This window comes from Lygodium microphyllum, chromosome 23 (assembly GCF_053477565.2).
Source record: "Lygodium microphyllum isolate KBCC chromosome 23, Lygodium_microphyllum_v1.1.10, whole genome shotgun sequence".
NCBI lineage: Eukaryota > Viridiplantae > Streptophyta > Polypodiopsida > Schizaeales > Lygodiaceae > Lygodium > Lygodium microphyllum.
The window spans coordinates 1054675-1078266 of NC_141157.1; the positions used below are offsets into that span (position 1 = coordinate 1054675).

Sequence of the window (23592 nt, forward strand, 5' to 3'; positions counted from 1 at the left end):
GGATGCTCCTATTGCTGGTCGTACTAGAAGACAAGCTCGTTTGCATGATGGTGCACATACAATGGAGTTTGTTATGGCACTGCATACACTTGATGATGAGGAGTTTGAACGTTTTGAGGATGCACAACATAATGTGCCCTGGATAGCAGCAATGCAAGCTGAGTTTGATTCTATCATAAAGAATCAAACATGGGATGTAGTGACCTTGCTTGTTGGGAAGAAAGCCATTGGTACAAAGTGGGTCTACTAGCTGAAAAGGAAATGCAAATGGATCCATTGACAAATATAAGGCCAGGCTTGTGGCTAAAGGCTATGCACAAAAGAAAGGCATTGACTATGAGGAGACATTTGCTCCTATATCCCACATGACTACCATTTGGTCTATGGTTGCTCTGGCCCATTATGGATGGACTGTGCACTAGCTTGATATTAAGACTGCATTTTTACATGGGGAACTTCAAGAAGAAGTATATGTATAGCAGCCCATTGGTTTTGTAGTTGAGGGATCCGAACACTTGGTGTGCAAGTTGAAAAAGGCTTTGTATGGTTTAAAGCAAGCTCCCCGAGTTTGGTATGCAAAAAGTGATGCCTTTTTACTTAGTCAAGGGTCCATTAACAGCTCATTAGAATCTACACTTTACGTATGTAAAGAGGGGGGATTCTTGCTAGTCATAAGTCTTTATGTTGATCATCTTCTGCTCACAGGGACACATGTTGATCAGATTTCAACATCCAAACAAAGTTTGTAGCAAACTTTTGAGATGTCAAACTTGGGGCCTTACGCACTATTATTTGGGCATTTAGTTCATTCATTATGCTAGAGGCATTGGATTGTTACAGTCTAGATACATTGGTAGACTTCTTGAGATGTTTGGCTTACAGGATTGCAAGCCAGTTTGTACACCAATGGAGATCGGTGGACTTAAATTGTCCTTGCATGATGACAATGATTTGTTTGATATCCATACGTATGCTCCAGTAGTTGGATGTCTCATTTACTTATGCAACACAAGGCCGGACATATAGTTTGTAGTTTCAGCTCTGAGCAAATAAATGCACCAGCCATGCATGTCACATTGGCAGTTGTGAAGTGTGTTTTTCGTTACTTGTAGGGTACTAGGACTCTTGGATTGCTTTATGCCAAGGGGGGACCACTGCAACTACATGCTTACAATGATTCAGATTGGATTGGTGATTTTGATTCACGTCACTCTACGAGTGGTAATTGTTTCTTTCTTGGCTCATCTTGCATCTCTTGGCTTAGCAAGAAATAATCCACTGTTGCCACATTATCATGTGAAGCTAAATACAAGGCTTCTTTCACTATCACAGTAGAATGTGTATGAGTGAGACATTTGTTGGCTGATTTAGATGTATCTATCACAGAGTCTACTCCTTTGTTTACTGACAGTCAGAGTGCCATTGCAGTGTCATAGAACCCAACGTTTCATGCATGTACGAAGCACATAGAGATCCACTATCACTTTGTCAGAGAGGCTACATGCAGGTAATATCAGCCTTGTCTATTGTCCTACCACCAGTAATGTGGTAGACATCTTCACCAAAGCTCTTTCTTGTGACAAATTTGAAGCATTCTGCAATGCTTTAAATTTGATCTCCTTTGGTGGATGATCCTTTTATATTGATCACTCTTCACTCCAAGGGGGTTTGTTGGATTTGACTCACACCTACACTCACAGAGGAGTGTCGGTAATCCTCAGTAGGACACTGGGACACTTTTTACTCTCCTTACGAGAGGGTTTTTCTCTCAACTTTATTCTCTTTGATTTTATGTGCCTATGTTACATAGTTTGGGCACTTATCGTGTTTTACACCTATCGGGTGTGAACACACTTTAGCAACCCTAAGGTTTAAGGGTTGTACTTTGTACTTGCACATTACACTCTTTGATTATTTCATTGGGAGTCGTGTCCTCACTCCAACACACTCTCTTCATTGTCAAATGTACTCTGAGCTGGCTTCAATCTGTGTGCATCCTCTCACCTCTAACATTTGCAGGTAGAGCATCTATCCCATGTGATCTCAGCCATGTGCACATTTGGGCATATCTACAGTGAGTCTTGTGCTCTATACCCAACTGTTCAGATGATATTAGTACTAGATGTGAATGCCTTTGGTGGGAGAGATCTTACAACATACGAAGGTCACCACTTGGAAGAAAGCCTTTATGAGCATGGGTGCTGCATTTGATGATGTCATGATGCAAACTAATCACTTGATGAAAATCATTTGGGCCATCATCATAACTAGTGGTCTTTCCATATGCCTCCAGCCATCGTAGTAGCTTCTTTGGTCCACCATGTTGCACTAGTGGCTCTCTTCTAGTGTGATAGAATTTGGGTCCCCAAATCTGAGCACCCAAACTCTCATCACACTTGGGGGGGGGGGGGGGGGGGGGGGCGAGAGAGAGTGAGTGTGTATGTTCCCCTGGCTGCAGTGACTTCTATGGTTTCTATGGCAGACTGATTGGCGCAAGATTGACTGCCGAACTGGACTGTGACTGTGCAGGCCCGTGTCTGTTGAACAGTGGACTGGAATGGCTGTGTGAGAGAGAGAGAGAGAGAGAGAGAGAGAGAGAGAGAGATGTGTTCACTGCAGGATGCATGCCTGCAGTCAGTCCAGACTGTGCCGACCCTCAAACCAGGCAGTCTGTTGTGAACTGCAGCCTGTCTTCACTGCACAGTGCAGTCCTGCATGCTTTCCTGCAGATGGCCCTCAGAGTGGATTTGGAAGCTGAAGAGGAAGACAAAATGGTTACATGCACTGAGGAATTGGTACCAAGCTCTGATAATCAGCCTGCAGTTAAGTGCAGTAAGCACACTGCGGATGAATCAATGGTGGGCTCCAAGGTTCCCCTTCCTCTAGAGCTTCTGGTGTGCACTTATGCTCAGTTCACTATTGGCCCTGATGAATCTCAGGAGTTGGATTGGGAGCATCTGTTGGAATTTGCCAATACTTTGTTGGCCGCTTATGTTTAGTATCACAATGCTTTTCCTGGCATTGGTAAGGAAGATGTTTTGGATGCTTGCATGGATACCAAGGCAATGCTGCACTCGTTTTCAGGTTTTTATGAGAAAGGTGTATTCTCTTTTTCATGGTACAGATCCTTGTGCTTTCCGCTTTCCTGGATCCATTAGTGGTTGAACTCACTGTTGCAGGAAGAAGGTGTGGACGAAATCTTTGTGGGACCAAGGGCCTTCTATGAAGTACTGTTCAAATCATCTACACATTGTGGTGCACTCTTAGCTCAATTTCCTTTGTTCTTTGATTGCCAATTGGTGCATGTTGTGCCATGGAGGCTGATGTGTGTCATGGAGGCCGATGGTGGATTTTTTGCATTTGCTTCAGCAGGAAAGGACGATTTGGGTAGAGGTAATTGTCAAGAGAGAGAAGACAGAAAATGCAAACAATAGTGATGATGGCGACAACTAGAGGAGAGACGCTGATGGCTGAGTGGCAGTGGGAACATGCAAAACATCTAGTAGGGCTGACATGGCAGGCTGTACAATAGTAGGGAAGTGATTAGCATAGGTCACTTCGCTGACAACAGCAAAGAGACGGCTGAAAATAGTCATGAATAGTTTGAAATGGTTGGACAATAGGCACCTGAGGATTGGCAACTTTGGCTAAGATATCCTCCGTGAATGGGGTGTCTACAACAAAGCTCTTTCACGTGCAATCTGCAAAAATGAGATTGAGGCTGAATGGAGGGCAGCATGTCTATTTATAGAAAGTTTGGGTCCTTAACAATCTAGAACCTCTCCCTATTTTACCTCTCTTGAACTGTTGCCCATTTTCTTGGGGCTCTCTAAGAGGTTAATCAGCATGTAATGCATATTTTAGCTCAACACCCTTTCTCAGGCCCAAACCTGAGCTAGAAAGTAAGGCCAACCCAAAGTTTGTTTGTTTTTGTTTTTAACCCAAGGCATCCCACCCCAAAGGAATTGGGGCATCAAACAAGGGGTGCATGTGAGCTGCCTAGTGGCTTACCAAGACTACAAAGGCGATGGTTATCTTACCAAGGGAATCCAAGGTCACCCCAGGGTGGCCAAGGCATCAGACAAAGGGTGCACATTGGTTGCCCAATGGCCTACCAAATCCTACAAAGGCAGATGAAACCACAATGAACTTTGTTTTTGTTTTTAAAAATTGAATTGATTGTTTAGAAGATATGGGTTGTGGTCAATGAAGTAATTGTCTAGAGACTAACAAAAAAGATGGATAGACCCAAGACCTTTGCAAAACGACCAAGGTATCGGACAAAGAGTGCATTTTTGTTTTTAATAATTTGATTGATTGTTTAGAAAATATGGGTTGTGGTTAATGAAGTAACTGTCTAGAGACTAACAAAAGAGATGGCTAGACCCAAGACCTTCACAAAACAAGCAAGCTATCTCTACCATTACTAGGTGTCAATGACGAAGAAATGGGATATGGTAGGTGAAGCAAATATGATGGGTATTTGAAGAGGCAAAATTGATTGGTGGAAGCAAGCTAGATAAGCTAAGTAAGCAAAGTAAGCAAAGGGAGACTATGTAGGAGAATTGCCATAGGATGTCCATGAATATGGTGGATCCGGAGTTGACTACTCAAAAAGACCCAAAATGGATAAATATGCATATATGCATGTTTACAAGAACAGAATGCTATGCATGGAGTAATCCAAGGGAAATGCAATGATGGCATGCTCAAGCAAAGGTCAATGCAAATGGTGCCAAAGGACAATGGCCTTGTAAGGAAATAGTTCACTTATCCAATGTCCTTTTACAATCACATCATCTTGATAGTGCAGATGAGAATATAAGAATACAAAGGATTAAATGTTTGAATCAAAGACTACGAAACCATCTTGTCACTACCAAGAGAAGAAAGTTGGCCCATCTCAAAATGGAAGGGAAAGTTGGAGGGCTGCATCCTGTCCCCGTCAAGGTGAAGAAGTAGGAGAGGGTGCACCTAAGCCGATCCTAGGTAGAATATATTGTAACATTGGCTGATTGAGTGCTTTGGTCAATATATCTACATAGTTGTTGGATGATGACATAAACTCTTAGCGTATACTACCTAGCTCAACTTGCTCTCTGGTGAAGTGCAAGTGGACTCCCACATATTGTGTCCATGATGTAATGATTGGATTTCCCATAAGGGCAATGACACTTTACTTGTCGCAATAGACAATGGTAGGAGAGTCACATGGGAAATGAAGCGCCATCAATACTCTCTAGGTAGATGGCCTTAGTGGTACCATTAAACTCCTATTACTCAGCCTTGGCTATAGAAGCTACCACTATCTCCTGTTTACGATTTGACCAAGAAATGGGAGCCATGCCCAAGGTAAAGAGGTAGCCGTTGTGGAAACGCTAAGTGTCAGGGTCTTCTTCCCAATCCAAATCAGTGGTAGCCTTGTAAATATAGATCAAAGCCATATGTCAAACCTGTCAGAAGCAGTGCAACAATGGAAGCATAGACAAGTGCTGAAATAAACTGTTGAACATAAGGCAAAAGAGAAAGAAAACATAAGAATACTACAAAGAAAGATAACTCAGATATGCACTCAAGAAATGGCATGAAGGATAGCTGCCAAGGGAGTGGGACGTAGTCCTTAGATGCTGTCGGAGATGAGGAAGATGATCACCGGCTGTTGAGGGAGTGAAGTGCAATCCTCAAGTGCCAAGAAGTAGGCTAGGCTGCAAAATGCAGCTGTAGAACATGGCAATAGAATGGGGCAGTAAAATGTGGCAATAGAATGCAATAATAAAACGCCACAGTAGAATGTGGCAATAGAATGTGGTAATAAAACGCCACAATAGAATGTTGCGATAGAACGTGGTGGTAAAATGCCACATTAGAACGCAACAATAGAATGCGGCAATAGAAGCTACAGTAGAACGCCAAGTGAAGATGGTGGATGGTAACCACGAATTGCAAGGTCCTTCGATAAGGGTATGAGCAGCAATGGCGAGGAGAGAGAAGGGTGTCAGAGTGATGAAGAGAGAGTGGTGAATGAATGAAAGAGGGGTGAGTGTGGAATGAATAAAGAGGCAGCCTATTTATAGGCCTCATCTGTCTAGGGTGGCGCCCACTGAAAAAGTGACTGGAATGAGGACACTTGCCCTTTTTGGGGCTGTCTATGCAAAACCCTAACTGAAGTGGATACACAAAAGAAGTGGTTTCTCAACAACACCCTTGGTCTCTTTGGGATGGCACCTCTTTTGGTTTAGTCACGAGGCCATCTCCCTCAGGATCCCATTTTGGACTTGAGAGGGGTACCATATAATTAACCCTCAATTTATACATCTTTGTTGGCTGATTTTAATCGGTTCTCGAACAAGCCCAAACCATTATTTTAATCAATTATTTAATTGAACATGAGACATGAGATTTGTTAGGGGAAAAATGGATCTATAAATGGGGTAAGTGTGAACTACCCCTTCTATTCCTAACCCTAACCCTAACCCTAACTTTTTCCTTCTATCCCTAACCTTCTATAAATGGATCTATAAATGACGTAAGTGTGAACCACCTCTTCTGTCCCTAACCCTAACTTTAGCTCTAACTTATCCTACAAAAGGTGCTGCCCACTTTTGGTCACTAGATTGCAACCAATTTGGGTGCCCCCCTGCTGGTCAATCCATGCCCACTGCTGCTGGTCTCTCCACCTTCCTACTGTTGCAGCAACATGAGTGACTGCTGTCTACTGCTCTTCCCCATCTACAGCAACCTTTCCTCTCTGTTGCTGCCTGGTGCCATCATATTGAGCCTGTCAATATCATTTGCAGCAGGTTGTCGCCCTCAGAATGCTGTTACATTCATGAACATTGCTCTGTCCATCGGAAACCAGCCCTTGGCGCCTCTGCATGCTAAGCACCTGTTCTACATTGCTATCACCATACTACACAGCCTTTGCTGCTTGGCATTTCATTAGCAGAAGGTTGACAGTGTTTGGCTGCTGTCATGATGGTTATGCTGCCATGTATCTGCAGGCTAGAAGTTGTCTTGGTTAGCATTCCCTCTTCATCAGCCTCAAACATCGTTTTTTGTCAGTCCCTGTTGGGTTTGACTCATGCCTACACTCACATAGGAGTGTCGGTGATCCGTAGTAGGATTCTGGGGCACTTTTTACTCTCTATAGGAGAGGTTTTTTCCCCTAGTTACATTATTCTCTATTTGTGTCTTTATGTTACACAGTTCGGTGACTTGCTGCACTTTCGGGTGTGAACACACCTTAAGGCACTTGCACAACCCTAAGATCTAAGGGTTGTACTTTGTACTTGTCTTACACACTTGTGAATGAATCATGTGTCAAGTTGTGTCTACACTGTCACTCTCTCTCTATTGTTCACACCATGTGCTGAGCTTGGAGCTACCATCTCCATCTTCAACATTTGGGATCAGAGCTCAGGGTTCGTCAGGCCAGCCTTTGGCAGCTGTAACACTCGTTAGCCTCGTCAGGCTCACCCGGTGCAGCTCCTCATCAGCTCTCCCGGAACTGTTGCCTATAGCCAACCACAGTGCTTGCCCAGCCCAGTTCGCCAGCAGGCTGCCAACCCTACGCTTGTGCCTGCAGCACTGCCTGGTGCCTCCCTGTCCAGCAATCACCACCTGACTGCTCCGCCTGTGCTGCCCCTTGCTCCGCCTGTGCCGCCCTGTTCTGCCTCCCTGCACCCTCTGTCTTGTACCCACAGCAAGCTCCACCACCAGCTCAGGCAGTTCCACCTACACTTTCGGCAACCACAGCTGGAGCTCAGCTCGTTCTCCACATGCTCTTGGCTGTCATAGGTATATTTTATCATTTTATTCGAAAAATCAGAGCTATAGCAAAGGGCTTTTGCAAGGGAAAGGTGCATTTGTGCTTCAGCAAGTGCTTTTGGTCACAAATTGCAGAAATTTCTTGGAATTCGGGTAAAAAATTTGGGGCTCTTGCATGTTGGGCAGACATTGGCACATGTATTGAAGGCTTAGTCAGAAATTGACTGAAATTTTGCACATTGGACAGTAGTGATCAAGTATGACACAGTTTTGTTAATTACAGCTTAGTGTTTGCTGTAATTTTTGGAACTTTGCAGATTTTTATGTTAATCCAGCTTTGGTTATTGCTCTTGTGCCTATTTGGAAGAGTGACATTTATCATGGTCAATCGAGGACAGAGTGATGTATTCACTTAGGTATCTAAAGAGGTTAGATTGGATGGCAATAACTATTCTTTGTGGCCCTTCATGATGAAGAATGTACTCGTTGCTAAAAATCTTTGGGAGTATGTTAGTGGTGAAAAAGTCCATCCTAGAGTTGTGGCTCTTGCACTCCTCCCCAAGGAGGATGTGGTCAGAGGCTAGCTCCAGCTCAGCCCCACAACCCCAAAGAATAACTGCACAAAAGGCTTCGGACACTCAGGATGCCCAAGTATTGTCACTTATTGCATTGGCAGTTTAGTGGTCCATATATACGGTTTGCTACTTATCCACGAGTAGCATGGGTTACACTTGAGTAAATGTTTGCTAGAAAAAATGAGATCTGCGTTTCTTTCTTAAAAAAGGAGCTTAAAAATGTGAAGATGGACGAAGATAATGCTATGCAGGATCATCTTAACAAAATTCAAGACTTGCGTGACCAGTTGATGAATGTAGATGAGCATTATTCTGATGCATAGATGATCTCTACTACTTTGAATTCCTTGCTACCTTCTTATTTGGCCTTTCACACGACATTGAATCTCACAATGAGAATTTTTCCACTGCCACTTACCTTTCTTCAGTTGGTCAGTTTACTGCCGGAAGAAGAGCAAACAAGGAAGAACAATGGGGTGGACGTTGTAGCCTCCGAACAGGCTTTTATGGCAAGACAGAAGAGCAAGGATAGTCAGTCTAGGAATGCTCCACAAAGTTTTGGAAGTTCAAGCACTTCACAGAACAACAAGAAGCAGGGGGGCATGCAAGCCAAGAAGGACAAGTGCCATTATTGTAAAAAGCCAAGTCATTGCATCATAGAATGCAAGAAATGCATTGCCAAGGAGAAAAAGGAGCCGTCTGGGATGTCTGTTTCCGATGCACCTTCTTTTGCTATTGCTAGAGAGTCCACATTGTTTGTTGTTGACTGTAACTACTGTTTTTACACTTGCAGTTATGCTTCTTCTTGGGCAGATAGAGCATTCAACTCTACAGAGGATGCTAGCACTTGGTTCTTTGATAGTGGTACTTCTAACCACATTACATCCCATAAGGATTTGTTTGCCTCTGTTCTTGCAACTCCTGTTGGCAAATTTGTGCAATGTGCCAACAATGCATCTTATCCTATTAGAGGTGTTGGAGAGATTGTCTTGAAAGCCATTGATAGCTCTACTCTCCATTTGCAGGATGCATTATATGTGCCAGGAATAAAGAAGAATTTGTTGTTCATTTCTTCTTTAGCAAAATGTGGAATGCAAGTCATGATGATAAATGCATAGTTAGAGATAAAGAATTCTTGACTTTGGTACTTATTGGCACATTATGTCATGGACTCTATGAGTTAGATGCTCATTTGATTGATCAGTTAGTCTATTTGGCATCTACTATTATTCCTGCTATGTCTCAGGCAGAGTTATGGCATGCTCGCATGGGGCATTTTAACTATGGTAATTTTATGCTTATGTGGTGTACTCAGATATTAGATGGTTCATTTTGGTGAAAATGCATTGGTTCTCTTTTCCTCGTGATGTTGCTTTTAAGGCAACGGCCAAGTTGCAGATTTTGCATTTAGATGTATGTGGACCCATGCAAACAAAGTCATTGGGTGGATGCTATTATTTCATTACCTTTATTGATGACTTTACTTGCTTTTGTTGGATCTATTCATTGGTGAAAAAGTCAAAAGTGTATGATGCATTTTTGGCTTTTATTACACTTGTGGAAAATCAATCTAGCTGTCAAATTAAGACTCTCTGTTTAGACTAAGAGGGGGAATACATGTCTTCTTTGCTAAATAATTTTTTGAAGCAAAAAGGCATTGCATATCAACATACTACTACATATACTCCACAATGGAATGGGGTTGCAGAAAGGAAGAATCGGTCACTCATGGAGATGGCCAGATGTATGCTGAAAGCTAAAAACTTGCCATATGGTTTTTGGATGGAATCGGTTATGTATGTTTGTCATGTTTTGAATAGGTGCCCTACTAAGGCATTTAAAAATGTCTCGCCTTTTGAGGCTTGGAACAGCCATAAACCTTTAGTTGGTCATGTTCATACTTTTAGATGTGTTGCATAGGCTCATATTCCCAAAGTATTGAGAAAGAAGTTGGACAATGTACATATTTGTGGTGTACAACAGTGAAAGCAAAGGGTATAGATTGTAGATCCTATTTCCAAGAAAGTCTTTGTCAATAGGGATGTGATTTCTGATGAAAAATCAGAATTCTCTCTTGTTGGTTTTGACACATATCAAGTTGCAAATGATGTGTTTGAAGGGTTGTTGCCTATTTCTTTTGGTGATACAGCTGAAGCTTCATTAAACGAGTAAAATGTTCAGCCAACTGCTCCATTAAACAATGCAGAAATTCAGTCTATGGCTGATTTGAATATTCAACAAGATGTTGAACTTGAGGTTCATCAAGAGCATGTACGTAATTAGGAAGCTAGACAAATGCCTAGATGGTACTTGTAGACTTTTAAAGACAGTCATTTGGATGGTCCTTGTGCTGGTTGCACAAGAAGACAAGCATTATGCTAATACAATGGAGTTTGTAATGGCAACAAACACACTCGATGATAAGGAGCATGATTCTTTTAAGGATGCATAACAGTGTGCATTGGATGACAACAATGCAAGCTGAATTTGATTCTATCATGAAGAATCAAACATGAGATTTAGTTACATTGCTTGTTGGAAAGAAAGCCATTGGTACTAAATGGATCTTTAAGTTGAAAAAAAAAAGTGGATGGATCCATTGATAAGTACAAAGCCAGGCTTGTGGCAAAAGGCTATGTGCAAAAGAAGCGCATTGATTATGAGGAGACATTTACTCCTACATCCCGTATGACCACCATTAGGTGTATGGTTGCTTTGGCTACCCATTATGGTTGGATTGTGCACCAGCTTGACATTAAAACTGTATTTTTACATGGGGAACTTCAGGAAGAAGTGTATGTTCAGTAGCCCATGGGTTTTGCAATTGAAGGATCTGAACACTTGGTATGCAATCTAAAAAAGACTTTGTATGTTTTGAAGCAAGCTCCATGAGCTTGGCATGTAAAAATTGATGCCTTTTTACTTAGCCAAGGGTTCCTTAGTAGCCCATCAGAGTCTACTCTTTATGTATGCAAAGAGAGGGGATCTTTGCTGGTCATTTGTCTTTATGTGGATGGTCTTTTGCTCACAGGGACACATGTGATCAAATTTTAAGATTCAAGAAAAATTTGCAGCAAACTTTTGAAATGTTAGATTTGGGGCCTTTGCATTACGATTTAGGCATTCAGTTTATTCATGATACTCGAGGCATTGGATTGTCACAGTCCAGATATATTGGTAAACTCCTTGAGAGATTTGGCTTTCAGGATCGCAAGTTAGTTAACACACCGATGGAGACTGGACTCAAGTTGTCTTTGCATGATGATAGTGATCTGCTTGACATTCATACATATGCTCCAGCAGTTGGATGCCTCATTTATTTATACAACACAAGGCCAGATATTCAGTTTGTAGTTTCAGCCTTGAGTGGATATATGCACAATCCACGCATGTCACATTAGCAAGCTGTGAAGCGTGTTTTTCGTTACTTGTAGGGCACCAAGACTCTTGGATTGCTTTATGCCGGGGGAAGGGGGGGGGGGGAAGGGCTACATTTACATGCTTATAGCGGTTCCAATTGGGCTAGTGATTTTGATTCACGTCACTCTACAAGTGAAAATTGTTTCTTTCTTGGCTCATCTTGCATTTGTTGGCTTAGCAAGAAACAATCCACTGTTGCCACATCATCTTGTGACGTTGAATACAAGGCAACTTTCACTACTATAGGTTAATGTGTATGGCTGAGATGTTTGTTGGTTGATCTCGATGTATTTGTCACAGAGCCTACTCCTTTCCTGACAGTTAGAGTGCCATTGTAGTGGTACGAAACCGAAACAACCGAGTGTTTCATGCACGCACGAAACATATCAAGATACATTATCACTTTGTCAGAGAGAGGCTACACGCAAGGAATATTAGCCTTGTCTACTTTCTTACCAACAATAATGTGACAGGCATCTTCACCAAAGCTTGCTGGTGACAAATTTGAAGCATTTCCCAATGCTTTAAATTTGATCTCCTTTGGTGGTTGGTGGGTGATCCTTGTATGCTGATCCCTCGTGACAAATTTGAAACTTTTCACAATGCTTTAAATTTGATCTCCTTTGGTGGGTGATCCTTGTATGCTGATCACTTTTCACTCCAAGGGGGTTTGTTGGATTTGACTCACGCCTACGCTCACATACGAGTATCCGTGATCTATAGGACACTCCAGCACTTTTTACTCTCCGTAAGAGAGGTTCCACCAAACCCCCCCCTCCGTTACACTATTCTCTATTTGTGTGGCTATGTTACATAGTTCGGTCACTTACCACACTTTTGGGTGTGAACGCATCTTAAGGCACTTACATAACCCTAATGTCTAAGGGTTATACTTCGTACTTGTCTTACACATTTTTGAATGAATCATGTGCCGAGCTGTGTCTATGCTCACTCTCTATCTACTATTCACACCGTGTATTGAGCTTGGAGCTGCCATCTCCATCTTCAACAGTACCACATATATGCACAATTTGGTTGAGTCCATATTGTCCAAAGTGCCCAAAATCTAACCCAAGTACTAGGACAACCTACATGACAATTCTCCAAATAACTAAAAAGTTTTTCAAATCACAATGATGAAAATCTGGCATGGAAGTGGCAAGAAAGTCTATCCCAAAGCTCAAGGGAAATACCAAAGGAAATATGGAACAATCTCCAAACCAAAGGAACACCTAGGCGTATGCGAGATGAAAACTTGGTTACAATGTTTTGTGCGCTTGACCTCCCTCATACAGCTCCATCAGCTGTGGACAATCCACATCTCTTTCTTGATGGCCTTGAGTTGCTCCATCAGAAGAAACCGACGCTGCTCTCCACTTACTTTCTCTTCAATCGCCTTAGCAATCGAGGCCTGTAGCTTGTAAACATCCTGTGACACACGTGCTACAATGGCCGGGACGTCTGAGAGGATGATCAGCCACACTGGGACTGAGACACGGCGAACACTGCAAACACTAGGGCAAAGCTATTTGACATTTTACCAATTTTTGACCTACTTGAAAGTCTCCAACCATGTACCTTCAAAAAAAGAGTGTTTGTTTTGATAGCAGCTTGTTCTTCCGAATGTTGCCGAGTTTGTTCTCAACCATCATGGTGATTTGTTCAAGTGCCACAAATCATTCCCATATTTGTCAATCCAAGGAGGTGATTCTCATGACTTCGATCTCTATGTATGTGGTGGTTGTGCAGGACACTTGCAGTGCTCAGGGGCTTTAACTGCTAGTAGCCATGTTCGGTTTTTTTTTCTTGTCTTTGCAATTGTACATATGGCTTTGCATGTTGGCTGAACAATTTCTTGTACATTTAATGATTCTTTATTTCAGTAACCCTCAAGAAAATAAAAGGGAGAGGCTAAAATGACCTGTGAGACTCTTCAGAAGCATGGTCTCTTGATGCTTCAAGAGGCATTTGTAGGATTCTAGCCATCTATGGTGATTCTTCAAAATACCTTTGTGAAAAAAATTTTGTGGTAAAGGACCATTTGCTGACTTTAACATCGTAAGTACAGACCATGTTGATCAAGCATGCTGATCTTGCTACAAGGGCACATCTGCAGGTGGATGAGGTTGAAAAGTTTGCGTTTGTAGACCGTTTGTTTGGCATATCTGCTAAAGTTGGCCATTGTTGGCTGTATGACTCCCAAAGGGTGCTGGAACTCTATCCTTAGAATTTGTTGGTACAACAATCAGAACCTGAGTTTCTCTCTCATGGAGAGTCATTCCCTGCCTTATACTGTGGCCAGCATGATTTGGAAAGATATTCAGTTGGGAGACCTGTGGGACATCCCTAGTTGAAAGCAACCATTGGGCTGTACCTTAGAATTTTGTTGTGTCATCTGTCTGATTTGTTTCAGGGTCATTATTTATTTTCTTGCCTGTGAACCAAGGTGAAAGATTTATGAACCTTCTGAGGCTCAACCTTGATTTAGATGCCTCTCAAACAAGACAGTGCTGGAAATCTCTGATGTATGAGCTTGCTTGGTTATTTGGGACATGCATTGATGGGTAAAATCTTGTCGTGGACAACATATCCTGCTGATTAATAAGCCAAGCTGCATCTGAACTGGAAATGAATATCTGTATGCATCCCTAGATTTCACCTTCTTTGGGCCTTGGAGAAGATAAGAGCATTGTTCATGAGTTCTGTAACATTCTCACATTGTTAAAGTCCTTGAAATATCTTTCTTTCTGACCTGTGCACACATGATGGAGAGTGAACATCTCACTTCAATGATTTCTTTCAAGTAGAATTTCCTCTAGCTGGAGAACAACCATTTCACTCCCCATATTTTACTGGATACTTATATTTCCAATGTACCATCTAATTTCTACAGTTTCGGTTAATGATACGTGGTGCTTTCTTTTGTTCAAAATCATCATCATGAGATTTAAAACTTTCTACTTTTTGTGGGGGTTTCACAGATCTTAAATTCTTCAGATTGAACTCTTACAGCATCCAATTTGTATTCTACTTCATCTTCATTAATGTGCAAGTGGCATTGGGACTTCTAGCATCGACAATATTTTCTAATGTCAGAACTGCTACAGGTAGCATGAAGGAAAACTGAAATGATGCATTATCTAAAAGTCACTGTTTCTATTATTATGTGTTTTTCAACATCAATAAATTTTCTCTTGCAGTTGTTGGATATATGTATGTTTTTGGATTTGGATTGCTTGGGCAATTCCTATTTCGAAACTTTGTCGAGGACAAAAGCTTTAGTGGTAAGTATTCCAAAGTCGCCACTATTTCCAACTCATCAAATGAGACTCCTATAAGGAAAAGGCAAGCCATATTATGAGAGAAAGCCACCATGTAGTGATATTTGTTTTGGCAATTCATGAGTGCATGTTCTATTTGTTTTGGCAATTCATAGATTCATGTTCTGCCTCAAGTTTAACCCTAAAAGATCCAACCAAGTGTCAAAGTGTCCAATCAATGGTTCTAAATAACTTATAACAGATAGCTTAGTTTGTGTTTTATTAACAGGGATGGGTGTTACCACTTAAGAGTACCGCATCCAGTGATTGGATAGGCTATTCTTTGAAGCAGTCTTGTTGTATTGCACGTAGCAAATCCATAGATTGACATCTTTTTCAACACGGGGCTTATTCATCCATATTCTGTGTGGCTTGAAATAGTCATCATTTGATCATATAGAAGGATCACGCATGCCTCTAGGATGGCCACCAATGGCTTGTTCAACAGTCAAAGTAGTTGCTACTTTGGTACTTTTTGGCACAAGTTGTATGGCCTTTGGGCATGTGACACTAGATAGCCAGACTGGAGACCTTACAAGGATTTTGCCTAGGCTCCCTGCAGGATCGTGGTGAGATATCTTGGATGTCAGGTGTGGATTGACATTGCTTCAGAGCAACAGTTGGCACCTCTTCTATTTTAAGCATCAGGACCTTTCCGAGGCTTTCTTTTGCAGGTAGAGTAGTGGTTGCCAACTAGGTTTTTAATCACTTCATGTGGGGACTTCTCTAGGTCATGCATTGGCTAGGTGAAGCACCTCATCAGGAATTTTAATTGGTGAGAAGGAGATGGGAGCCCAGCCAGGCAAAGGTGTCTTGGGAAGTTATTCTTAAGCCTAGATTGAGAGGTGGCTTGGGGATTATAACCCAGATAGCTAGACCAGAGCCTTATCAGCTAAACTCATTGTTAGGGGCCTTTTTCTAGGTGAGGAGCTTTGGAAGAAACTTTTGCTATAGAGGCTGCAAGTTGCTACACCTACACTTGGAGCACCATGGCAGCCTAGCATTTGGCGGACTTTTCAAGAGATCAGGATGAGAGAGGGAGGAGCTTTGAGGTCAGATTTGCAGCTGTCATCATCACATCTAGGAGATGTGTTTCATTTGGCCTCCATTTATTACAACTGCCCACAGTTGGAGAGAAGGGTAGGCAGCCTGTTCTCTTCAATCAATACTTGAGATCAGAGTCTGGCCACACTCTTGGATAGAGGACTTATCTTTCCTAGGGGAGGTTCTCCGTGCAGATTGCTTTCTTAGTGGGATATTGGTTTGCTTTTTAGGAGCTAGTGCAAGAGATCCAGAGGTAGAGACTACATGGTCCTAGAGGTGACCGAGTTATGGTAGAGACCATGACAGATGGAGTCCCTTCCAAGTGGAGGATATATTCAACCACTTTTAGAACTGGATGGGTCTCTTCTCAAGAGGAGACGTATGTGACTAGCAAGACAGAATCTCAAATTTCATGGTGGAGGAGAACAACCCCCTTTAGAGAGAGAACTTGGATTAGGCATAGTTCACATGCTGCTCTAGACAGAGGATCAGAGTAGTGGCACATTGTGAGGGAAATCATACATCAACCTGGACCCAGTCATTTGCTTTGATGGATGGATGGAGACACTGAGCTTATAAGAGGAGGTAGCTTCAAAGTTTTCACAGGGATTAAGGAGAGTGGGGGTTAAAGATTACAACTTGGGAACCATTGTATTTATGATGTACTCAGTTGTTCTTTACAGAGCCCTTTTTGTACTTAGTACTTTTTTCTCAAGAGGGTTTTCTCAAACGTGTCATTCATAGAAGTTTTCTTTTCTTTGGAAAAAAAAAATACTGCAAAGGCTTTGATTCAAGAGGTTGATATTTCCTACAGCAATACATGAATTCAAGTATCCTCGTCACATATTTAAAAGCTACCCAAGCTTCTTGACTCCTTATTCTCATTTGCTACCTATGGGATTAAAACTCCATATTCTTCTTTGCTCTCTTACAAAATGCAAACCCAATTTGAGTCAAGGTATTGCTTACTTTTAGATTGTTGGATTGGCCAGATAAGAATTTGTTATGTAGTATGTACTAAATTTGACAAGATGGAAATGTTGGGTTTGAGGATACTTTGAGATGTAGTAATTCCTAGGTAATTGACAAATTTCTCCTTTTGTTTTAATACAGATGATCAGGATTAGAGTGGTGCCAACTGGTATCCAGCATTGGTTTAGACAGGGCAGTTCTTCACTTGTCTTGGCTAACTATTAGAAAAGGTTGTGATCAACATTATCCCGACAGTAGTTTACCGTATGCGTGCTTCTAAAGTGACTATCCCCTCTCCCTTATTAGCTGCCATTGCTGTCAACACTCTAGCTGTCTTCTCTCACTGCCACCTTCCTGCCCTATTGCCATCATTGCCTTTCCCTGCATCCAGCTGCTTGCCCTTACCACTTGCTCTGCTGTATTGTTGCCTCCCTCTTGCTGCCTACCTGCGTATCTCACCACTGCCACCCTCCCTTTCTACCAGAACTGTTGCCCTTACCTCGGCTTTCACCAACCATGTTGTTGCCTCACTTGCTGCCAACTGCTTGCTGCCTAAAGTAGCATGTGTCATGCCAGCCACTGACCCTTTGTTGCCCTCTCCCTCAATCCCTATTTTGGCATTTCCTCTCCAACCCCAGCTCAATATCCACTGCCCGTTTCTCTGCAGCAGCATTCCCCCAATCGCTGGACTTGTTACTTACTCGGGAGGTCTTTGGCGAGCATAGCAATGGAAATCTTTGTTCCAACATCAGCACATCCCCCAAGTGCTCCCAATCACATGGTTCGTGAGTGGTCCTCTCAGAGGAACACCTTCAAATAGTCTGCACTATGGAGAAAAAACTAGAGGAGACCACAGTCTTTCAACAAGTTGTGGATCATTCTCCCTCTTGGGCACAGCTCCATGATTGGCTTCATTCCACCTTGCACATTGGCCGCCTCACACAGTAGAGGTGGCACTAATGGGCCAGGGCATATTCATGGTTCATCTCACCTCAATGGATGCCGCACAAGAGGTTGTCAATAGCTCTTTGGTTGCATCCACTAAGGGGGTCATATACATTGTCCCATGGTACAATAGCTTCATAGTCTCCTTGGGCATATCCATAGATTCTCCAAATATCTTGTTACCCTCCTCTTCCCAGGTCTTGCAGTGGAGTACCGCAAGCTAGTAGAGGAAGGTGGGCAACTCTTTGGCATAGTACTCCCAGCGACGTTTGCCGATGCAATGATGGGAATAGGGGTGCTGAAGGTGTGTGTGGTAGTGGTAGATGTTAAGAAAATACCTAAAGTTTTGGAGATTGAGGAGCGTACACCTAGCATCTTGGAACGTGAACAACCCCCATTGTAGTGGAGCATAGGGTCCCAAGACGTTGATTGTTTGACTAGAGCTACAACTTGCCCTTGTAGAATGCATCGATATCGTTCTTTAGGAGCATTAGTTTTCCCCTTCCTAGGCCAACAAAGTTGGGAAGGTACTTTCAAGAGGTTCTCACACCTTTTGGGAGTGCTCTATCAGCACCCATGGTTTGAGTGGAGGAATATGCACCTCGATTGCCTCATGCTTACCATCATGTGTGTGGGATCATAGGACTATCGTTGCAGGTAGAGCCTTATGGGTGAGGCTATACATGGGGGTTCTTGCATTGGAATCCACAATGTCAATGTACCTATTTGAGGTTTGAGCATGTACTAGATGTTGGATAGAAATTGTGGCTGGCCTGCCTATGGTGAACTCTTCAATTGTTGGAGGCGACTTCAACAACTTGGAGACCTTCAAAGATCAGCAATGCAGAGGCATTGACTTCTAGGGTATAGCTGATAGAGCGTCACTATCTCTTTTTTTTTAAAAATATGGTGCATAATCCATTCACTTTTGTACATTGAGGATATTATGCAAAATGTTTTGCCCTTTAATGCACCCGTATTTGAAAAGGTGCATTGCATTTGGAAGGTCTTTATGCAATCGATTAGCCAGCACATTGGCCAAAAATAAATCTTATACATACCATCAATCAAGGAAATAGGCTTCCAATGTTTGAGAGAGGAAAGGCAAAGGTACCTTAGGTAGCAATTTGATAACTACCATTTTCTAAGAATCAGCCATAGTTCCCATTCCCCAAACTTCTTGACAGATTGAGGTAAAAGGTGGTGCAAATGGAGGTCAAAGGTGGCAGATGCACATCTGCATACTTTGCAAAGAATCCATTGATCAAGCTTCTAGCTAAGGCTTGTCCATGGGCACATGTGCGAAAATCACATCCACCTTGTCATCATTAAATTTGCTTCCAAGGATGCAGCTATGTGGGGGGGAACTTGATTTTCTACCAAATTATAAAGCATAGACTGAGTGGTTGCAACCCTCTCAGAGGCATGCAACTAGGGCCCAAGCATGGTTGTCACGTTTGATGGCATCCGATTGGTACTATCCGATAATAGTACGGTACTAATCGGACTAATAAACCTTGGACCTACGTCTAGTGGTACGTCTGATTTAAAAAATTGTATGTACATTTTTAATGCGTATCTTACTATTGGGACTTAAAATAATACACTTCAAACATTTAGAGACTTTATACCAAGAGTTTACATATTAAGAGCTTGAGGATAGAGAGGATGGAGAGCTTGAGAGTGGAGGTAGGGTGGAGATGGGGCGAAGGAGAGCTTCAAGAGAGAGAGTTTGAGAATAGAGAGCTTGAAATTCGATTTGGAAATTAGAGCGAGAAAGAGGGAGAGAAAATAAAAGAGAGAGTACCCATGTGTTGTGGGAGAGGAAGCCTAAACAACACTGCAACTTACCCCAAAAGTAATCCCAAATGGTCAGAAACAGGCACTTTAAAACAGTTGGACAGTTTCCATTGGACACCATTGAATGTGATTGGACATGTCGTATTGGACAGGACAGATCGAATGAGTTGATTCGTCTGTTGGACGTGGACAACAAGGGCCACCAAGTAATTCCGTAAATTAATGTCGCATGCATGTGAATGCACTCTTACAACTTGGTTATGTGGGACAGTGCTTGGGCAGTGTCAAATAAAGGCCAGGGCAACAAACATGCCACAAAAATCATTACTTTCCTTTAATTTATGCAAAGGTGAAATGTGAGGGTTTTAAATGCACATTGAAACATTTAATGTTTCAAAGGGCTTAGACATTTTAAATGTTCGGCAGCATTCAGTGTTATTTTAATGTGGGGAGGGTCAAAGTGCTATTCAGGTTGAATTCATATGTTAAGGCCCCAATGAAATGGAAATTTGCCATGTGTGAAGTTTGGGTCAGTTCTGGGCTGCATGCAAGTGTATCTTCCATGGGGGGCTCTTTTTCACCTTAGCCAAAAAAATTGACAAGTTGGTCTACTTTAATGCAACAAGTGCTTGAGTCTCAGGGTCTAACTTGTCCTTGGGATAGAGCTTATGCTTGATCCTAGTCGTACCCACCTTGACCACCTTAATTGATGTCGAGCTCACAATACCATCGCTAATGTCGAGCTAAGCATATCATGATGTATTTCTTTCTGTCAGTTTTAATGTTTTCCATCTTTTCACCTATTTAGTTTTTCATTTCATGCCTCATGCTAACCCTTTCTGCTTTGACCATGAGCTATACATTCTCATACATTGCATCATCTTTAGTTTTACGCAGTTTCTCCACCCTCATCTAGATAGGGGAAAGTGTAATTTCTTGCATTCTTCTGTAAAAATGGAGGTGCAATTTGGGTGGGGTTTGGTAGATCCCTTTTCTTCAGCATTTCCATCATTTTCAACATTTTCAACATTGTCTCCCAGTTCACAGTTTTCAACCTTGTCTCCCATTTTATAGTTGCAGGTTTACACTTCTCTCAATGGCATCAATGGCCTCCAGAATTAGTGCTGTAATCACTGTGCACACCCTGCATGACTACAATACAGTAGCTAACAGTAGTGTCAAGTATCAATGTAAAGCTGCATTATTCTGCATCAGAGTTCACGACCACAGGTATCAATACATAAGAGTTCATGATTGCAACGTGCAGGGAAGTGCATCAGAGCTCAGAGCTGCCTCAGAGCACCAGGATTTATGACTGCCTTAGCGCAAAGATCTCCCTACATTCATGCTGTCCAGTTCAGCAGTCGCTGATCACACCGGGATTTCCATTTATGCTTCATAAAGATGTTTCCAAAGTAATCTGGTCTTCATAAAATGGATCTCTCTAAAGTCATGGCTTACACACAGGGAGTGATGTTGGCATACCATCAGAGAATGGTGTAATAGAGTGTAAGTATAAGATTGTAATGGGGATGGCTTGGATAATGTTCAAGCAAAGGCTGCCTTAGTTGCCTAAGTTTTTTTGGGCTGAGGCAGCTTTTACCAGTGTTTCCTGTTAGGTCTCCTATAGTGGCGGTTTCAAGTCTGACACCCTTTAAGGATTTCCATGGGAGGAAACATTTTGTGTTCATTTCTAGGCTTTCAGATGTGTTGACTGTATGTACATATATTGATAGATCAAGAGGTAGCATTAGATGATTAGTTAAGGTGCCACATTTTTGTGGTTTACAGTCAGGTGCCTTCAGGTTACAGGCTCTATGATCTTGAGACAGGCTAAGTGATCGTCAGCCCAAATATATTCTACCTTGTGATGGCTCCACTTTTCCATGTGCTTCTGGTTACTAGCCTCTCATTATTCAAATTCGGGCACTATTACTCCCAGCAGCAGAGTGGCCCTGGCCCCTAACCTACCACCATATTCCCCACTTTCAGAGGAAAAACCAGTTTTAATTGTTGAAGGCTGACAAGTGACCTGCATTTGACCCTTTAAGAATTAGTCATGTATTCTTTGTTCAGAGTCACTTAGTCCTCTGAATGACTGCAAATTACAGGTGTCTCATTTGCTTTGTTTTAAATATAAAATCATCCTTGGATGTTTGTTTCACAGGGGCGGCAATATTTATTATGGAGCTTCTTCCCGGATTTTCTTTGTATAGAGGTCTCTATGAATTCTCGCAGTATTCATTCATAGGAAACTACAAGGGTACAGACGGAATGGTCTGGAATAACTTAAATGATCCTGAAAATGGGCTGAAGAGAGTTCTTGGAATACTGTCAGTTGAATGGCTTTTGTTTTTACTAGCTGCTTACTATCTGGATCAAGTGGTAAGTTCTGGAAGTGGTTTGAAGAAGGATCCTCTGTTTTTTCTGAATGGTATTTTGCAAAGAAAGCAACAAAGTACAAGAAAGCCCAGTTCAAGAATTATAGGCTCCGAAGTGAGTGTTCAATTGCAAAAACAGGATGTTATTCAAGAGGTAGAGCAATCTGTAAACTGAACACTAATTTCTATTTTATGAACAAGTCTGTCTGTAAGTGTCCAATCATTTTGCATGCCGATATTGTTCCAGAGGGAAACCGTTGAGAAATATCTATCAGGATTGGGTCTGGACCATGCCATTATATGTGATGATTTGAAAAAAGTGTACCCAGGCAAAGATGGAAATCCTCCAAAGCATGCAGTAAAAACCCTATCCCTTGCTGTACCCCACGGCGAATGTTTTGGAATGCTTGGTCCTAATGGTGCCGGGAAAACAACTAGCATAAATATGGTAACTTGGCATTTTTTTGGTCGCTGCCAGTTTATAGGAGGCATTGACTGATGATGTTTGAGTTTTGTCGCAGATGATTGGCCTTTCCCCTCCAACTTCAGGAACTGTGTTTATTGAAGGATTGGATATCAAGGAAAATCTTAGCAGTATATATTCATGCATGGGAGTATGCCCACAACATGAGTGAGCCCTGTTTTGACCTATCTCACACCATTTAGATTGCTTGAAATGCCATTCACAAATAAAAACAAATGCTGCAACTATGTTGTACATGCTATGATTTTGCAAATGGTCAATGTCCTTTATCTTGCACTCACAGAATATTTTAGGTTGAATTCAGTTAATCTAGTCTTGATGTTGAACTACTGTGTTATACAGTACAAGGAAGGCTTCCAAGTATTTATAGTATGCATCAAAACCATGAACCTAAAGGTCATCAACTTTTTCTGGAAAGCTGTGCTCAAGGAGTAACTTCAGATTGTTATTTTCATTACCAACCTAGTGAGAGTTTTAAGTTTTGAAACACCTGAAATAGTCTGGTAGCAAAGTTATGAATGCTTTTCCTTCCTTCTCTTTGTAAACATCTTTGTCTCTGTTTTTCTCTCCTCTTGTCACTTATTTTGGTCCAACTGATTACGACTGTTTGGACGTTCTGCACTTATTGTTCAAGAAGTTTTTCTGATGAATGCTTTTCCGTCCTTCTCTTTGTAAACATCTTTGTCTCTGTTTTTCTCTCCTCTTGTCACTTATTTTGGTCCAACTGATTACGACTGTTTGGACGTTCTGCACTTATTGTTCAAGAAGTTTTTCTGATTCCTGGAAGGATACCTCCAATTCTATGCATACACTTCTGATATTTTACCTTTGTTGAGTGGTGGTCACTCTTCTACCTCAGCTGATTCCAATATGCCTTTCCATTT

General features: G+C 41.9%; 1 protein-coding gene across 1 annotated transcript in view; it reads left to right on the forward strand.

Moving 5' to 3' along the window:
* The window catches only part of LOC148015797 (ABC transporter A family member 7-like), a 98865-nt gene that overhangs the window by 69637 nt on the left and 5636 nt on the right, over window positions 1–23592 (forward strand). Inside the window, exons 9-13 of the mRNA XM_087663562.1 lie at window positions 14744–14869; window positions 14963–15046; window positions 22011–22378; window positions 22472–22672; window positions 22746–22855. Coding sequence (XP_087519688.1) covers window positions 14744–14869; window positions 14963–15046; window positions 22011–22378; window positions 22472–22672; window positions 22746–22855 — 889 coding nt within the window. The remainder of the gene's footprint in view (window positions 1–14743; window positions 14870–14962; window positions 15047–22010; window positions 22379–22471; window positions 22673–22745; window positions 22856–23592) is intronic.